This window comes from Ornithodoros turicata, chromosome 3 (genome assembly GCF_037126465.1).
Source record: "Ornithodoros turicata isolate Travis chromosome 3, ASM3712646v1, whole genome shotgun sequence".
Classification (NCBI taxonomy): domain Eukaryota; kingdom Metazoa; phylum Arthropoda; class Arachnida; order Ixodida; family Argasidae; genus Ornithodoros; species Ornithodoros turicata.
This window is the reverse complement of record NC_088203.1, coordinates 37617401-37635815: the sequence shown is the minus strand read 5'-3', so window position 1 is coordinate 37635815 and position 18415 is coordinate 37617401. Positions and strand designations below refer to the sequence as shown.

Here is an 18415-nt window from a genome sequence, read left to right as displayed (position 1 = left end):
TGAATAGTCCTGGCCGGGCCTTCCAGGACCACCCGTCTATGGGAAGCAGGGGCCAAAGCGGTGTGTTGCTTTCCCAGAGGGGCCCCGAAGGGTCCAAAACAACCTCTGGGTCCACTCAACCACCAGGATCCCCCTTTCCCCAGACACGGGACAGCCACGCACAGCTATACGTGGGGGTCTCCCTCCTGCGGCGGCCCAACCGTGAGTGCAGGAGGAGGCTACTGCGGCTGCTGCCGGGCGATGGGGGCGCCAAGTTCCCGACGCTGGGCCTTGTTCGCCCAGTAACTTGGAGCATAGTTCAACTCTACCAAACCGGTGACGCTGTCGAACACTATGACGTCATTTGTTTACAAACAGGGCGAGGTCAACCGAATCTTCCGTGTCGTCCCCCTCTGAGGAAAGGGGCAGCTCCTGCACTCCCCGCGGAATGACAAAGGAAATCACACAGCTGCCAGTATCGCGAGGGAAAAGAATCTGGACGAAACATTTGTCGTCATTTTCAAGTTTTGTATATAGGCAGTTATGATTGAGAGACTGGATAGCCCAACGTTGCACGAAGTTGTCGTGCCCACATTGTCAACATGGGAAGCGAGAAACGCTCCCCACCCCGGCGCTATCGCATAGATAGGAAACGCATGTCTTCTTCGAGGCTCAGGCAAGAACAAGAGAGAAGAGCGCACAGGGAGCCGTTCGTTTTAGAGAACCTCGATTTAGAGATCCTGTTTTAGAGAGCCTCGTTTTAGAGAGTATCGTTTTAGAGAAGATGGCGACAGGTTACGTTTCAGCGAAAGCCGTTTTAGAGAATAACGTTTTAGCGAAATAAAACGCGATCTCTGTTTCGGTTTCGCTCTTAACAATCATCAACGTATGTGTGACTGCATCCTAATTAATTTAGGATGCTAATTTAGGGTCGTTTTTTAATACTGTGAGCTATATACAGTAAATAATGTCCTTGCTATTTTATCGTCATCATTGATTTTCTTTCATTTGTAACAGAACGCTCTGTGATGTGTTTAAAAAATAGATGACAAACCTTGTATTTTCATGGAGAGGATGACATTTCAAAATTATTTGACGGGAACTAGAATCGGAGAACTCTATTATGGAATGCATAAGGTGTGGACAGTAGACCCGCTTATGAACGCTGGACAGTCTCGAACAGGTACAGGTACGAACCATGTTGAGGCATGGCACCGGAGATTCAACAGCCTCGTGGGAGTGGCCCATCCTGGATTATACCGGTTCATTGAGGCTGTAAAAACAGAAGAGCGAGAAACAAAAATCCTAGTGGAGTCCCTGCTGCAAGGATCCCTACTACCGACTCAGCGGTTAGCCACAAAGAAAAGGGAAGAAGCGCTACGGCGACTGTTTGACAGACGTCAAGAAATGAGCTCTGCTGACTACTTACGAGCTGTCGCTCATCACTAAAAATAAGTGTCTCGTGTATTGTTAGTCATTACAATGTATCATGGTAATAAAACATTGTAAGAAATGTGTGCTTGCTGGTGTGATGGTTGCAAGAAAACCCTTGTCTTTGCTCAAACTACACGAACCAGTAACCACAACTTCTTCGTCGACATCACATAACTGGACGAGACGAAAACCGAAATCTGTTTTCTCTAAAACGGCATTCCTAAACCGTGCCCCGCAGTCTCTGATGATGATGATGATGATTGGGAGTTTAATGGCGCATTGACAACAAAGATCATAAGCCCCGCAGTCTCTAAAACGGTATTCGCTAAAACGTAACTCGTTAAAATGTAACCTGTTCTCTAAAACGCAATTCTCTAAAACGAGGCTCTCTAAACCGTAGGGGAACCGAGCGCACGGCCTCTGTTTATTTTTATACTCTGTATGAGCCGCTAGCAATGAGTGGCGCTACCTTCTGTACACATTAAGCACAATGCAGCGCTGCATGTAAGTAACGCCATCAAGAATATAACAGTAGTAATTTTAAAAGTGATGCAATGCGTGTAGTTACATATTCGAGTCGAACACACACATGTGCAGATATTCAGCATATGGGATCTTCGAATGAAGCATAACACACTCTGTTTTATATCCTCTCTTCTGACGTTTTGGAGATTACGAGGGCAACTATTCCAATATGTTCTAGGGAGCCTCCATGGGTTGCTGCGGCTTCTCCGCTTTTCAGGGAGGAGACACCCTTTAACCGTGCAAACGCCGCCTTTCCTCCTCGCCCTTGCGCGGAGCGCGCATTTTGACTCCCAACTTGCTACGCGCTGCCCATTGCCTGCTGTGCATTTTGCGCGTTCGAGCAGCCATCCGGCACATGTACATGCAAGTGATTGCATTTCTTCTGTATCTTAGCGTCATTGTATGTTTTGGGAACATATATCGCAACTCACCCCTCCAGAATTTTAAATCCAGCGTGCAACAAGCGTGTCAGAACTGCCTCTATTATTGCTGAAATCGGTCGTTCCACGAGTCGTTTCCTCGGGTAATACCAGTGTTTCGTCCCATTTTTTCTGCGTGTACCACGTTCGGGTAACAGTTCTTTTGCATTGCACTTTATGCATGAAAGTGCTCCTTCTTTCTTTTCTCTATTTCTTAGAGAACCACTGCTAGGGCTCAGTTCATCTCCGTATTGTTGGTATGAGGTCGTTGATCTGTCGGCTCGAGAGCTAGGTCGCGAACCAGCGTTCGCTCTTGTTTGAGCAGTTCCTATTTGATTGAGCGAATACATTCGGTTGGTGGACGAAGACCAGCGTGCGTGGAGATCTGCAATGCGCGTTGCTTGCATGGTATGTCGTGCAGCAAAATGCCAGGGTGCTGTGTGCCCAAGCGTGCCAATCACTCTCGGAAAGGTGCGAGTTTGTATAGCTTCCCAGCATTAAAAAAGTGGAAAGTAGTTTCGCTTGTGCAAGTAAAGAGAGCAGAATGGGAACCAACAAGGAGCTCGTACGTGTGCGAGGTAAGCAAGCACCTTTGCAGCGTGCAGTGTGTACCGTGTATTCCGGTTGCTCAGTGGTTATTTGGGTTAAATTGAATTAAATTACGTTAAATCTCCGGAAAGCCACAACAAGCTCATTGAGCTTCGTGAACACGTACGTGGTGCAATGAATCCGGTATATTTCGGGCTGCGTGCAGCGTTCAATGTGAAGAGGCATTCAGGGAGATATCTGCTTCGAAACGCATTTATGCGATGCACTCACCTTTCAAGACTTGTCGACTTTTATTCATAATAGCGTGGACAATAATCTTCCGGCTTGTGACCAACACAAAGAAGAACTATATCATGTGATCATGGACAAATTTGTACAACTGCGATTGAGGGTGCACTTGCGACAGGAGCATGTCGGTAAAACAACATCATTTTCAAGCAAAACGGCACCAGTGCGACCTAAGTTTCCATTTTTTTCTTTCTATTCATATTCTATTCTATTGAATGAGATGTTGTAAGAAAATCTGCTTGCAATGAACATATTTCTGTTGTCTATACACATTCCCATGTTTACTATTGTAAATCGTTGGTCAAGACACGACTGCGTGTGTAGGTGCAGTGATGTGTTTAGACATACGTTACAAAGCATTAACAATATATTTTACAACCCATGACCAGCGCTACTAGCATATATGACAGTTTTGCCAGGCCAGCATCCTTCATTCCGCTTTTACCCTCTTCCTGTCGCGAAAAATCGAGACAAACGCAACCCCGCCGCTGACGCCCAATGCGATGTGGGAGTCAAGATGGCGGCGCTCGTAGCAGACGACGAAGTTGTCGCCTCCCTGAAAAGGGGACGCACATGGAGGCTCCCTAATATGTTCGCATTGGGAGAGACATCACAGTGGCCTGATATTTAGAAAGAAAAAAATGTCCATATTCTATTCGATTAATTCCAATCAATTATACTATTATTCACTTCGGTATTGGAAAAATTCCGATATTAACCCTAGTTGGTCGCAAGAGCTATACTGAAAGCTACATAGCTTAACCTTTCTTCGAGAAAATTATGTTGAGTCACAGTTTTTTTTTAATATGATAAATACGATAAAACACGGACTTACCAGTGCGAAGCATCTCGCTTGACATCGTGCAACCTTCACAGCGTTCTCGTAAGACATCACAGTATTCGTCGCATCCAGAGTATGTATGTAGTTAGAGGTTTTCTGGCGCAAGGGCTACTTAGACCAAAGAGCGCCAAGTCACTGATAAGAAAAATTCAGCATCCACAGTACTACAAGAAACACTGTTCACATTCCAACTGAGTATGGAATACTTCACTACGCAGTTCAGTACGTGTGCTCGCATAGTGGCCCAAATTACGGGAGAAACAACCGGAATAACACACACGGGGAGCTAACAGACGACGCGATTGGCAGACGAACTTATGGATGGTGGTCGTCCGCGAGCCCATCAAGTAAGTACGGACTGCTTTCGAAGTATGCCACTCAGCCTTGTTTGCATCTTTACCACTTCCAATAATCCCAATTTCCTGTAAAGCAGGCCGAAGACAGGAAATTGGGATTGATGATAACATTGGCAATGTTGCAACAAGGACTCGCCAAATGGAAAAGGCTTATGGGTAGTTTCATTTTAAATCGAACAACGTGTGAAAGTCGTATTTTTTAATTCGACCAGAAAAAATATATGTTAGAGGACAGTTCAAACGACGCAAAACGCGCCACGTGCGACGCTCGTGCGTGAAGTAGTTTCCGCGTAGGAGAGGGGGAAAGTCGGAGGCTGCTTGGGCGCGCTTTCTTCTGGACCGACTTTGACGGGATCTAGCACCGCTGACTTTATGTCTTGGAACTGGAGGATTTTTGTGATTATAGGCTGCACCATAGACACTGTCCACAGCCACCCACAGAACTCTGAGAGCCACAGATTTTCTGTTAAAAAATGCCAAACTTGGCGTAAACGTTCAAAAAGGCCAAACTTTGTTACCAATTTTCGTCATGACGGAACGTCTGAGAACATCGAGCTTAGTGCCATTCGATAGGACGTTGAAAGAGCTTTTGTGCTGTATAGAATTCAGTTTTCTCAGCACAGTTGTTTCTGTGTTATTAACTTGAGAATCACACATGGTAGGCTAAAATTGCCAATGTTGCATCTCAATTTTCTCAAAAATGCCATCTTCGATTTCTTTGATAATTTTTCAAAAGGTGGCTTCATGTCTGTACTTTAGACGTCAAGTGAGACAATCTTTTATTTTTGGCTGAGAGACGCGCAACGATTTTTTTTTTTGTCAGGCAGGGTGCACGAGGCTGCGGCCTTGCGCGCCCCACCCACGAGCACGCGACCTTCAACCTCTTCTTTGCTATATGTGTCTCGTTGACGGAGAAATCAATGACCACACTGCGTGAGGTTGTTGTAGTGTCCCCGGAGCATCACTTTACGTTTACCCAATGGTCTCTCAGTTCCGTCAGGCTCATTCAAACCGTGGGAGAGTACATGAATTGCCTGTTCGCCCTTGACAAGAAGCCCCAGTTCGACGAACATACCGACAAAGCAGTGAGAAGAAACGAAGCACTTCGTAGAGATCTTTATCCACTGGTAACATCTTAGCTTTTGTTTCAGGTTGCCGCCACTCCCTCAGGCAGTGTGAAAGGCACATCCTTTTCATTGGTAAAAGAACGAAAATCGAAAGTTTCGAAAAACGTAAAATGTGCCCATTGCGAGACCCCTGCAGGTGGTGGCTGCCACCATTGGATTAGCATCATCCGACAGCTTTAGACATGACCTTTCACATGATATAAAGTGACTGGGTTCAAGCGCATTCTTTGTCCGCCTAGTATCGCAAAACCACGAGTGGTACGCGAAAATTTTGCATGTTCGATCTTAATTATTTCTAAAAAGCCGGAATATTTTTCACGATTTATTCCACAGGGGCAGAATTATGCTGGTACTTTGCGCTGCTGGTAAAGTACCTTTTCTCCTTTTGATTGAGACGTAGGCCTACCTTTCCGCGGAGCGATTTTTCCACACAATGGCGCTCTTCGAATGTTTACGAGCGCGTTTTGCTTCGTAGTCCGCTTTGTAATTTAATGCCCAGGTGTTGCATTATGTACTTATTTTGCCCTTATGGTACGTATGTTTATTTTTTCCTTTGGAGACGCAGGGCAATACTTTCGTGGGCGACTTGAACTTGCTATTACGCACTTTCATGGGAGTCACACGCACGTGCGCATATTCACTATTCTCCCGCACATGTGCTTGAGGCAATGCACATACGCACGCTATGAGGCTGTCGTGCGAGTTAATATTAGGAAGGCAGAACTACGGCCACAGGGGACAGAAAGTTACAACACCTGAGAATACAAATTTGTGGTCGCGCGGTTTCAGTCGCCTCTTAACTTGGGCGCAATAAGTGATAGTTCCGAAGGTGTGCATGCTCGCTTTAATTAGTTTTATGCTCCGTAGCGTTATTTCGGAACCACGACGGGTGGTACAAAACCCGTAAGACCGCTGTGATGACAGTTGCTGCTCTCAAGTATAACACGTTCGCCCTCACCGAGATGTGTCAGTGTCACCGTGGGAATCAAAATTTCCGACAGAACAACGCACAACTAAAATCCCTCGTTTCCGGTAGCCGTAGGTACCTTAAACCCTCGGTGTGGTCTTCAGTAGTCCTTCTGGCATCCATGCGCTTGAACCCATTCACCTTATATCATGTGAAAGGACATGTGTACAGCTATCGGATGATGCTAATCCAATGGTGGCAGCCACCACCTGCAGAGATCTCGCAATGGGCACATTTCACGTTGTTCGAAACTTCCGTTCTTCGTTCTTTTACCAATGAAAAGGATGTGACTTTCACACTTCCTGGGGGACTGGTGGCAACCTGAAACAAAAGCTAAGATGTTACCAGTGGATAAAGATCTCTACGAAGCGCTTCGTTTCTTCTCACTGCTTTGTCGGTATGTTCGTCGAACTGGGGCTTCTCGTCAAGGGCGCACAGGCAACTCATGTACTCTCCCACGGTTTGAATGAGCCTGACGGAACTGAGAGACCATTGGGTAAACGTAAAGTGATGCTCCGGGGACACTACAACAAGCTTACGCAGTGTGGTCATTGATTTCTCCGTCAACGGGACACATATAGCAAACAAGAGCTTGAAGGTCGCGTGCTCGTGGGTGGGGCGCGCAAGGCCGCAGCCTCGTGCACCCTGCCTGCCAAAAAAAATCGCTGCGCGTCTCTCAGGCAAAAATAAAAGATTGTCTCACTTGACGTCTAAAGTACAGACGTGACGCCACCTTTCGAAAAATAATCAAATAAATCGAAGATGGCATTTTTGAGAAAATTGAGATGCAACATTGGCAATTTTCGCCTACCATGTGTGATTCTCAAGTTAATAACACAGAAACAACTGGGCTGAGAAAAATGAATTCTATACAGCACGAAAGCTCTTTCAATGTCCTATCGAACGGCACTAAGCTCGATGTTCTCAGACGTTCCGTCATGAAGAAAATTGGTAACAAAGTTTGGCCTTTTTGAACGTTTACGCCAAGTTTGGCATTTTTTAACAGAAAATCTGTGGCTCTCAGAGTTCTGTGGGTAACTGTCGACAGTGTCTATGGTGCAGCCTATAATCATAAAAAAACCTCCAGTTCCTAGACATAAAATTAGCGGTGCTAGATCCCGTCAAAGTCGGTCCAGAAGAAAGCGTGCTCAAGCAGCCTCAGACTTTCCCCCTCTCCTACGCGGAAACTACTACACGCACGAGCGTCGCACGTGGCGCGATTTGCGTCGTTTGAACTGTCCTCTAACATATATTTTTTCTGGGCGAATTAAAAAATACGACTTTCACACGTTGTTCGATTTAAAATGAAACTACCCTTATTTTTCTACACTTCTTCAAAAGAGAGAAAGTGCCTGTAGTGTTATTCCTAGATGCGCTTCCCATAGAAAACACTTGAAAAATGCAGTGCTGGGCAAATATAATGTACTTATTGCCTTACGGGTTCTGCCATGTCTCTAAAACAAGACTAATGAATTTTGCAACGTATTACACACTTAATTGATGTAGCTCGCTCAACCTTGCTCCTAACAGTCTACAGCATTTGCGTAATGGGACCTCATATAAAATGTCCTGCATGGACGGTCTCTTCACGTGCATAACTGTCATGCGAGCGTACAATTGCAGTTTCATTTTTGACTACCTCACGTAAGAGACATTGAAAAGGACTCACCAATGAATGCATGATGATGATGATGATGATGATGATTGGGAGTTTTGTGGCGCAGCGACAACTAGGATCATAATGCGCCAAAACTCTGGTGTTATTTAAAACAAATTTAACTTAAAAATAGAGTGATTTGTTTAAAATCAAAAGGAATCGAAAGGTGTTGGTTCGATAGGTGTGTAAATCACCATATAAAATGAGATAACTAAGATATTACAATTCATTCACGATGCCTATATCTCTTAAAAATAGGAAAACGTCCTCGAAAGGGATGAGAGCCTCATCCCCTAGTAATAATGCGGGGTGAAGGGGGATACAGTACTTGTAGAAGATATGAAAATGACGTTGGCGATGTGTCATAAAAGAAGGGCAACTAATGAGTACATGCTAAATGGAAAGGTCTGCGCCACAGTGTGCACACTCAGGTGCTTCCTCTCCTCGTAAAAGGTACCCATGGGTCAAATGTGTGTGACCCAATCTTAACCGACTTGACAAAATCTCGTGTAGCCGGTTTTTAAATACTTGAACTGGGGCTCCAATTTGAGATTTAACTGTGTGCAATTTGTTATCTGTTTGGCCAGACCAGAAATCTTGCCACTTCCTGCGGATGACCCTTTTCAAATCCAGCAGTAGATCAGGGAGAGGAATTTCAAAAGAAGTGTTGTCATAACCATGGGCAGCGAGAGCTGCACGGTCAGCCCTCTCGTTGCCGCTTATACCGACATGGCTGGGTACCCAACAAAGTTTCAAACTGTACCCTTTCTCATATATGACAGTTGCTAAATGCTGCGCACGTCGAACTAAAAGATTTTTGTGTGGCTTGATGTTACAAATGGCATGTATGGAACTCAGTGAGTCTGTGTATATAACAGACGACGTTATCCGTGTTTCTAGAATATGATTTAGTGCAACAATAATCGCATACATTTCTGCGCTGAAAATTGTTAGAACACTGTTCAAAGAATGCGATTTTGTACATGTTCCTGAAATCATGGCGCACGATACTCCTGTACTAGTTTTTGAGGCATCCGTGTAAATATCAGTGTGTTCACCGAAGCCTTCCTTGAGGATCTCAAATTCTTGCTGTATTTCCACAGCAGGTCTTTCTTGTTTGTTAAATTTGGTTAACGAAGTGTCATGTGCCACGGGTGTTCGCCAAGGAGGGAGCATTTGTGGGGACTGTAGCGGGGGTAGATTGTAGCTCCGCGTAAAAGTGTAGTGCTCTACATCTTGTTGGAGCCGGATACTGTAAACAGGTATGGCATTCGGTTTATTCATGAATAAACGTTCGGAACGTGTGCCCTCCACACAGGGCAGCGCAGGATGCTGAGGGTAACCTTTAATTCTGAGCCCATACGACGCACCGAGATAAAACCGTCGTCTTTCTAGGGACCATTCGTTTGCTTGAACATAAAGACTTTGAACTGGAGACGTTCTGAAGGCTCCAAGGACCAGCCTTAATCCGAGGTGATGCACTGTGTCTAAGGCCTTCATAACTGAGGGACGTGCAGACCCATACACGAAACATGCATAATCTAGCCTAGCACGGACAGTGGATATGTAAATGCGGTGGAGGGTTTCGCGGTCTGCTCCCCAAGACCTGTGAGAGAGGATCTTCAGCACATTCAAAGATCTTAAGCATTTGCGTTTCAAATCCTTCACATGGGCCAGGAAGGTCAGCTTTCTGTCAAAAATCAAACCAAGAAACTTATGTTCATACTGAACACAAATATCCTGACCTTTCATTTGGAGTGATGGATCCGGAAAAAGACCTCTTGTTCTGGAAAACGGTACGCAAACAGTCTTGGTGGGTGAGAACCTGAACCCGTTTTCAGATGACCATTTGGTTAGCCTGTTGATAGTCAGCTGGAGCTGTCTTTCGCACACAGCAAGGTTAGAAGACGAAACACATATTTGCAGATCGTCTACATACAAAGAATACGAGACGGATGGGGGTATAACACTGGCCAGTGAATTCATTTTGATTACAAAAAGGGTGACACTGAGAACGGCGCCCTGCGGGACACCATTCTCCTGTACGAAAGGACTCGATAAAGTAGTGCCCAACTGAATTCTAAACAGTCGACCCTGAAGGAAGTCTCTGACACAGCGAAACAGGCGACCACGCACTCCCAGAGAGTGGAGGTTCCTGAGAATACCATAACGCCACGCTGTGTCATAGGCCTTCTCCAAATCAAAAAAGACAGAAACACAGTGCTGTTTCCTGATGAAAGCTTTTCTAGGCGCAGAAGATGATCAGTTGTTGAGTGTGCAGCTCTAAAGCCGCACTGAAAACGGTCCAGACACTGGTTTTGTTCCAGGTAGTACACAAGTCGACTGTTCACCATGCGCTCGAAGGTTTTTCCGAGACAGCTGGTGAGAGCAATCGGCCTGTAGCTTGATGGATCAGATTTATCTTTTCCTGGCTTCAAGAGAGGGATGACTGTTGCCAATTTCCAGCTAGAAGGTAGCATGCCTTCTTGCCAGACCAGATTAAAGAAGTCCAAAAGACTGTCAAGGGAGGTGTCTGACAGATGGCTGAGCATAGAATAAGTGATGTTGTCTGGTCCAGGTGCCGTGGCTTTACGAGAAAACAAGGCCTGAAGAAGTTCTGGTTTTGTAAATGGCTTATTGTAGCCACATCTGTCACCTGATGCGCTTGAGAGTGTTTGTTTTTCCGCACGCTCCTTGAACCTTAAGAAGTCAGGTGTGTAATGTGATGAGCTCGAAACGTTTGAGAAGTGCTCACCAAGAGCATTTGCCTGTTCATCTATGCTCTTACAAACTGTGCCATTAACCTGTAGTAGAGGTACCGAAAAGCTGGCGTAGTCGCCCTTAATTTTTCTTAGTCTATCCCACAGTGTTTTTGAAGGGGTGTTAGAGTTTAGAGAGGATACAAATCTTTTCCACGACTCCTGCTTGGCTCGGCGTCGCGTCCATCGGGCTTTAGCACGAGCTTTTTTAAATGCAAGCAGATTAGCACTTGTGGGGTATCTTCGAAATATCCCCCACGCCCGGTTCTGCTCCCTGCGTGTTTTCTCACATTCACTCGTCCACCAGGGTTTAGGACGCCTGGGGAGATTCCCTTTTGTTTGTGGAATGGATAGTGTAGCAGCATGAATAATTTTGTCTGTGATCACCTTGTTGGCCTCCTCCACACAGAGGCGATCAAAAGATGAAGGTGCAAGTTCTGCCTCTTTGGTAAATAACTCCCAGTCTGCTTCAGATAGCTTCCACCGGGGTGGCCGTGCTCTTTTATTACTGGTACCAGAGAATTTAAGGATAACCGGAAAGTGATCGCTACCTCGAGGGTTTTGGTCGACTTTCCAGTCAACAAAGGGGTAAAGAGTGGGACTGCATAATGAGATGTCAATTGCAGAGAGTGACTGGGTTGCAGAGTTCATGTAGGTCGGCAACCCTCTATTTAACAAACAAATTGACCGGGAAAAGATGATGATGATGATGATTGGGAGTTTAATGGCGCATTGACAACAAACATCATAATGCGCCATAAACTGAGGTATGATTGAGACGGTGGTGATGTTATGGTTAATTAAGAGTAAACACGATGACTAATAAAAGATGAGTGTATACGTGTAAAACTACAGAAGGCTAATAATGCCAACGTCTCGAAGGAAATCAAAGACACTTGTAAAAGGGACGAGAGCCTCGTCACCAAGCAATAGGGCTGGGTGAAGAGGTAATAAGTATTTATAAAATACCTTGAAGTGATGTTTGATATGGATTTCATGATGTGTGCATGTGATGAGTATGTGTACAACAGACAGGAGCTGACCACAGTGCGCACACTGAGGTGGCTCCTCTCCTCGAAGTAAGAACCCATGTGTAAGGTACGTATGGCCTATACGTAACCTTGCTCGTAAAGTACACAACAGGCGGTTTTCCAGCCGGTCTCCTGTATCCTGAATGTGAGGTTTAATTAAGTGGAGCTTGTTATTTGTTTGTGTGTTCCAAAAGGCTTGCCACAATCTGTGCAGTGATTTCTTGAGTGCTGATCTCATGTCTTGCACGGACATCTCAAAGGGTGTGATGTCATTTTGGAGAGCCGCTGCAGCTGCTTGGTCTGCTAACTCATTGCCTTTGATGCCTACGTGGCTGGGCACCCAGCACAGGATGAGGGAGTACCCCTTTGCTCTTATCGAACTGGCTAAAGATCTTGCTCGCTGCACAAGAAAGTCCTTTGTTGTGTGCTGACTACAAATTGCGTTAATGGAACTCAAGGAGTCTGTATATATAACAGAAGACTTTATGGAGTCTTGAAGGATGTAGTTGAGCGCCAAGATGATGGCATAAACCTCGGCAGTGAAAATTGATGCAAAGGTTTTCATACGATGAGACCTTGTGTGCGTGCCACAAATCATGGCACAACTCACTCCTGCACTGGACTTGGACCCATCTGTGTAAATCTCAGTATGGTTATCAAAGCTGTCTTTCAAGTGTGCAAACTCTTCTTGATGTACCGATGAAGCAGTGTCGTGTTTCTTGTATTTTGCCAAGGAGGTGTCATATCTTGGAGGTGGTTCCCAGGGTGGGATCTTTCTGCTACACTCTACAACTTGTAGGTCACAGGATGAGAAACCATGACAATCAAACTCTGATGCAATTCGTAAAGAGAATGGAGGGACAACGGAGGGCTTGTTAATAAACAGCTGTTTAAAACGTGTGTGCTTGACGCAAGTTGAGGCAGGATTTTGGGGTAGGCTACGTATTCTAAGTGCGTACGACGTACCGAGGTAAGAACGCCGTCTTTGCAAGGAGCATTCCTTCGATTCAACATACAGACTCTGTACTGGGGACGTTCGGAAGGCGCCAAGCACAAGCCTGAGACCCTGGTGATGGACAGGGTCCAGGGCTTTCAACACCGACTCGCGAGCAGAGCCGTAGACAAATGACTCATAATCAAGTTTTGAGCGAATACATGCAGTATACACTTGGTGCAGTGTTTCCTGGTCTGCACCCCAAGATCTGTGAGAAATGATTTTTAGAATGTTTAGTGACTTGACACACTTTATCTTTAGGTTTTGGACATGAGCCTTGAAGGTCAGCTTTGAGTCAAAAGTGATGCCAAGAAATTTGGCTTCTGGTTGAACAAGGATATCTTGTCGGTTAAGCTGGAGTGTAGGTGGTGAAAACAGTCCTCTAATCCTAGAGAAATGGACACACACAGTTTTCTCAGCTGAAAATTTAAATCCATTTGATGAAGACCACTTGGTCATATTGTTGATGGCCACCTGCATCTGTCGTTCGCATATTGACAGGTTCGTGGAGCAACAAGATATTTGAATGTCATCCACGTACAAAGAGAAAGATATGGAGGGTGGGATGACATTGGTCACTGAGTTGATTTTCACAATAAATAAGACAACACTGAGAACGGATCCCTGCGGGACACCATTCTCTTGTACGAAGGGGCGGGATAGAGTGACAGGGAAAAGAGTATTCTTTCCAACATCTTACCACGGTTGTCAGTTTTTGCACTGCCCCACAAAGAATTGTGGGCATTAAAATCTCCCAAAATCATAAATGGTTGAGGCAGCTGGTCGCAAAGCTGCTCAAAGTCCCTCTGACGTACCATAGCTGAGGGAGGCAAGTACAAAGAGCAGACTGTAATGATCTGGTCTAAGCAAATTTGTATGGCTACAGCCTCAAGGTCTGTCACCAGTGGAATGTTCCTTGCAGGGACAGAGAGTGGTACGACAACAGCCACACCACCAGATGCACGAGCTGTGTGCGCACGGTCCTTGCGGAAAATAGTGTACTTACGAAAAGGATTTAAATTTTCCGAAGTTAGGTACGTTTCCTGTAAACAGAAACGCATTGCACTGTTCTCCTCAAACAGGTCATGAACGTCGTCCAAGTTTGAAAAAAGACCTCGACAATTCCATTGGATTATAACCTGTGCACCCATAAAAAGGATGGGAGAGAGAAGCAGCAAAATCCTTAACATGTCGTCGCTAATACCGAATCCCGTGGACTGTTTGGACATGAGTGTTATTTAGGGAGGAGTTATCCTTGGTGGAAGCACTTTCTGTGTACCGTTTCGTCTGCTGCCTCTACCTCGGCTAGATGTCATCTCTCTCTTTTCTTTCCCCTGAGAGAGTACACCTGGGATACTAGACGACGACTTCTGCGATAAGCAGTCGTCGTCGTCCATGTCCATGTCTTGCAATGTGGCCTGGGATTGGCCTGGTGTGACCCCATCCCAGATGGAGGCAGTGCCATCAACTCCAGTAGAAGTTGTGGCTGTCTCCGGAGGAGACCCAGAAACAGGAAGGGACACCCCAGTGTCCTTTCCATTTTGTTGGGGAGTATTGGGTAGAGACCCAGTAGTCTGGGTCTCTACAGATTTCCTCAGTGGTGCTACCCCCCTGCGCACCACTTCGGAGAAGGTTCCCTTTTTTGAAAACTCAACCTGCGCTTTTGCATCTCTGTACGAAAGATTCTGTGTCACTTTGACCTTCAGTATGTCTTTCTCTTCCTTCCACCGTGGACAGGAGCGAGAGTAGACAGGATGATTACCTTTACAGTTTGCACATCTGACATCCTTCTCACAGGTCTCTGCAGCGTGATCCGTGCCTGCGCATTTCGGGCAGGTGGCCTGTCCACGACAGACCTGCGAGCCGTGGCCAAAACGTTGGCACTTAAAGCACCTCCGCGGATTTGGGATATATGGCCGGACGTGACAGTAGACGTACCCTGCTTTAATGGTAGTGGGAAGCTTATGTAATTGAAATGAAAGGACAATGTGTTTAGTGGCAATCTCCTTACCGTCTCGACGCATAGTTATTCGCCGCGCTGTCACAACACCTTCATCCCTTAGACCCTCTTCGATTTCAGCATCTGAACAATCAAGAAGTTCATGCTCAGATATCACGCCCTTCACTATGTTCAGCGTACGATGCCTCGAAACTGTAACAGGTACGTCAGCAATTCTGTTCAGGGAAAGCAGAGTCGAGCTTTGCTGTCGTGTCTGGACATCGATCTGCAAGTCTCCTGTAGTCAACTTTTTCGCGGAATAGGACTTCCCTATGGCTTTTTCCAGTTCCTTCGCGATCGCAAATGGTGATACTTTGCTCAGGGGCTTAGACTCGTTTTCTCCATGGATGATCAGGACCTTTGCAAACCATGGTTCTGGTGTGAGGTCCAGTGATTGTGTTGCTAGTACATCGGTGCGGTGCCGCTTTCGGTACCGATCATGTTTTTTTGAGTTTGAAGAATCCATAAAAGAAATGTTGTGGTTCAGTGCAGTGGTGCGTCGCCCACCATGGAGCCCAACAAGGGAACGTGTCCCACACGCTAACGCCTGCCTCTGCACTATACCCTAGTGCAGCTTCTGGAGAGTGAAAGGACTGCCCAAGGTTGACCCTTGCCACCAAAGAAGGTGAAGGGAGGAAAAGGAAGATAGTGAAGGAGTGGAGAAAGAAAAAGTAATGAAGGGGGAGATGGCGACTAACTGAATAATCCTGGCCGGGTCTTCCAGGACCACCCGACTATGGGAAGCAGGGGCCAAAGTGGTGTGTTGCTTCCCCGGAGGGGCCCCGAAGGGTCCTAAACAACCTCCGGGTCCACTCAACCGCCAGGATCCCCCTTTCCCCAGACACGGGAAAGCCACGCACAGCTATACGTGGGGGTCTCCCTCCTGCGGCGACCCAACCGTTGGTGCAGGAGGGGGCTACTGCGGCTGCTGCCGGGCGATGGGGGCGCCAAGTTCCCGACGCCGGGAATGAATGCATGGAACACCCTTTCCAACACATTGTGACGTCAACCGCACTGTTGAGAACACAGCCGCGATCCTTTCTTCTCAGCTCATGCGCTGCTCCGGTCTACGTCATGAGTCACATGCTAGGGAAATACTACACGTCACAACGTCCCTTCTTTCCAAGAGTGGAGGACTTTTTGAAAGGAACAGAGGCCTGTCGTTCTTTTGGAGGAGCTCATCGCAGAATACGACGCGGCAAGGGAAAAAAATCATTAAATAAATCGGAGGTCACTCGAGTGCAGGGATCCGCCAGGCTTTCTCTTTTTCTTATTAGTGAAAATAAGAAAAACATTATTGGTTTATGGTTTATTGGTTATGGTCAAACATTATTAAGGCTACGGTCTCACGGTAGCCATCTTGAATTTACTTACGGACTTGCTACGGCGGGGCACCACCGTTGCGGTTTCCGTGGATGACCCCGTTAGGGAGAACCGCGCGCGATTCTCCCGACTGGACCCTTTGACCTTGAGTCTCTTCTGTATGCCACCGTACCCGGTGTTTACACGTGTGTAGAAGGGAGCATTGTCTCGTAAAAGCCTTCTGAAACTGTCGTGCAAGACGGCGAGTTGATTTTTGGTGCTTTCGTGGTTTGAGTAGCACGGGGGTAGCTGCCGCGCGCGTAGCGTGTGACGAAGACTGTGCAAAATATAATATATTTGAGACATAAAAAAATATATATCTCAAACGCAAAATGGTCAAACAACCGTCATAAAAAATGGACGCAAATACTAAATAATTGCAGTCAGCTGTGAAGAGTCTGTTCACGTGCCGATCGGTAGCAGTTTTATCTCAATACAGCTTACAGAAACAGGATTTCTTGAAATGAATTATGAAATTACCACTTCTGTTGAAACTAGAAGTTCAACTCACAGTACGCACACAAAATGATAAGAATCAAAGGAATGGCATAACCGAAGTAAAATAGGGAAGTCGACAATTATACGCTATGTAACCTGTCCGTATTCTGCATAGTAGCGGCCGTGACTAGTAGGTGAAGATAACTTTTTTTTTTTTCTATTTGGCTGCGATTCGTGTTATCGCTTTGTGAGATGACGAGAGGTGTGATGTGTAAAGAGGGAAACAAAATGCGGGGGGAAAGCAACAAAATTGACAGGCAAAAATATATTTCAATATATCTAGCGGTATCACATCTCGGGAGGCCCATGACTGTACAGGCCGCATTGTTGCAAGACACAAGGAAGCAAATTCACCAAAACAGACCCACAGCGACTACCTAGGCAAAGAAATGCTGTGTGAATAGTCATTTTAAAATGGAATTGAATACGAATAAATTAAGCTAATCGTTGAATAACCGTAATTGGATACATATACAACATATGTTGGAATACAAACATGTACGGTACGTATATGTATGCGTAAGTATAGCGCTTACTCTTTTTTTGTTCTCCATGTTGATTGATTGATTGATTGATTATGTGTGTAATGGCACAAAGGCAACAAAGGCCATAGAGCGCCAAAACTATGGTGAGTGTGTCGGAGATGATTATGGGAAAGATGATGTGAGAGAGAGTGTGTGGTTGTTCTCCATGTGCCGGGTCTCTTCAAATATATTCAATTTAGTAGAAGCATCAATTCGATTTGGAATTCGAACATTGAATTCCATATTTGATTAGGAAATGGAATAGGATATACGATTACTCGCTTCGGTGCTCAAAAACCCAAACATTCACACCGTCCTATGTATGGTGCTGCCTGCAGCGTCCATGCCATGTGACGTACAGTGTGCAAAATGAATTCCTCTCAAATGCAAGATGACGAAACAATCATAATAAAAAAGACATTGTAGTCAACAGCTTTTTGCTGTGAAGTTGCTTGTTTATGTGTTTTCACCTTTATTTCTATTATTTCAGCTTGAAATTATTTATAAAATTACCCTATGGAACCGAGCAGTCACGGAAATGGCATACTGGCATACACTGCGCACGGAAACTGACCAGCATCAATGCCCGTAATACGGAAATGGCATAAACGAAGCAAAAATAGGGAAATTGGGCGTTTTACTCTTAGACCCGTCTGTATTCCGCACGGCAGCCGCGGTGACAGTACCACAATGGGCAGTGCTGTAGTCGCTAATCACTATACATGATTTTCATTAGCTGAGGAGCGGATGCGCTACGTTTCTAACCACTAGCGGAAAAGTAATTTCCGCCACAAAGCTTGGCAGCGGATTCGATGCTGCTACAGCTACTTTGTCGCTATTTCAGTGGGAAAAATGGTGATGATGATGATGATTCAGGTTTTCTTGGCGCATAAGCAACGAAGGCCATAATGCGCCAAGACAATGATAAGGAAAGTACTGTTAAAAGTATAGCGATTCAGCTAAGATAAAACTGTACAGTTAGAGAATAAAAGGACATGAAGCTAAAACTACAATGCGGTTAAAACACCAACGTCTTCAAAGAAACTAAACACCCGTTCAAATGGCAGAAGAGTCTCATCCCCCAGCAAAAGGGATGGATGTAGAAG

The 18415-nt window shown here is 45.6% G+C and overlaps 1 protein-coding gene across 1 annotated transcript; it reads right to left on the bottom strand.

The window, feature by feature from the left end:
• Positions 1-14164: 14164 nt before the first annotated feature.
• LOC135389326 (uncharacterized) lies at positions 14165-15391 on the bottom strand. Its single transcript, XM_064619389.1, has one exon. It carries the CDS (start codon positions 15389-15391, stop codon positions 14165-14167), a length of 1227 nt encoding a protein of 408 aa, XP_064475459.1.
• Between the last annotated feature and the right edge of the window lie 3024 nt (positions 15392-18415).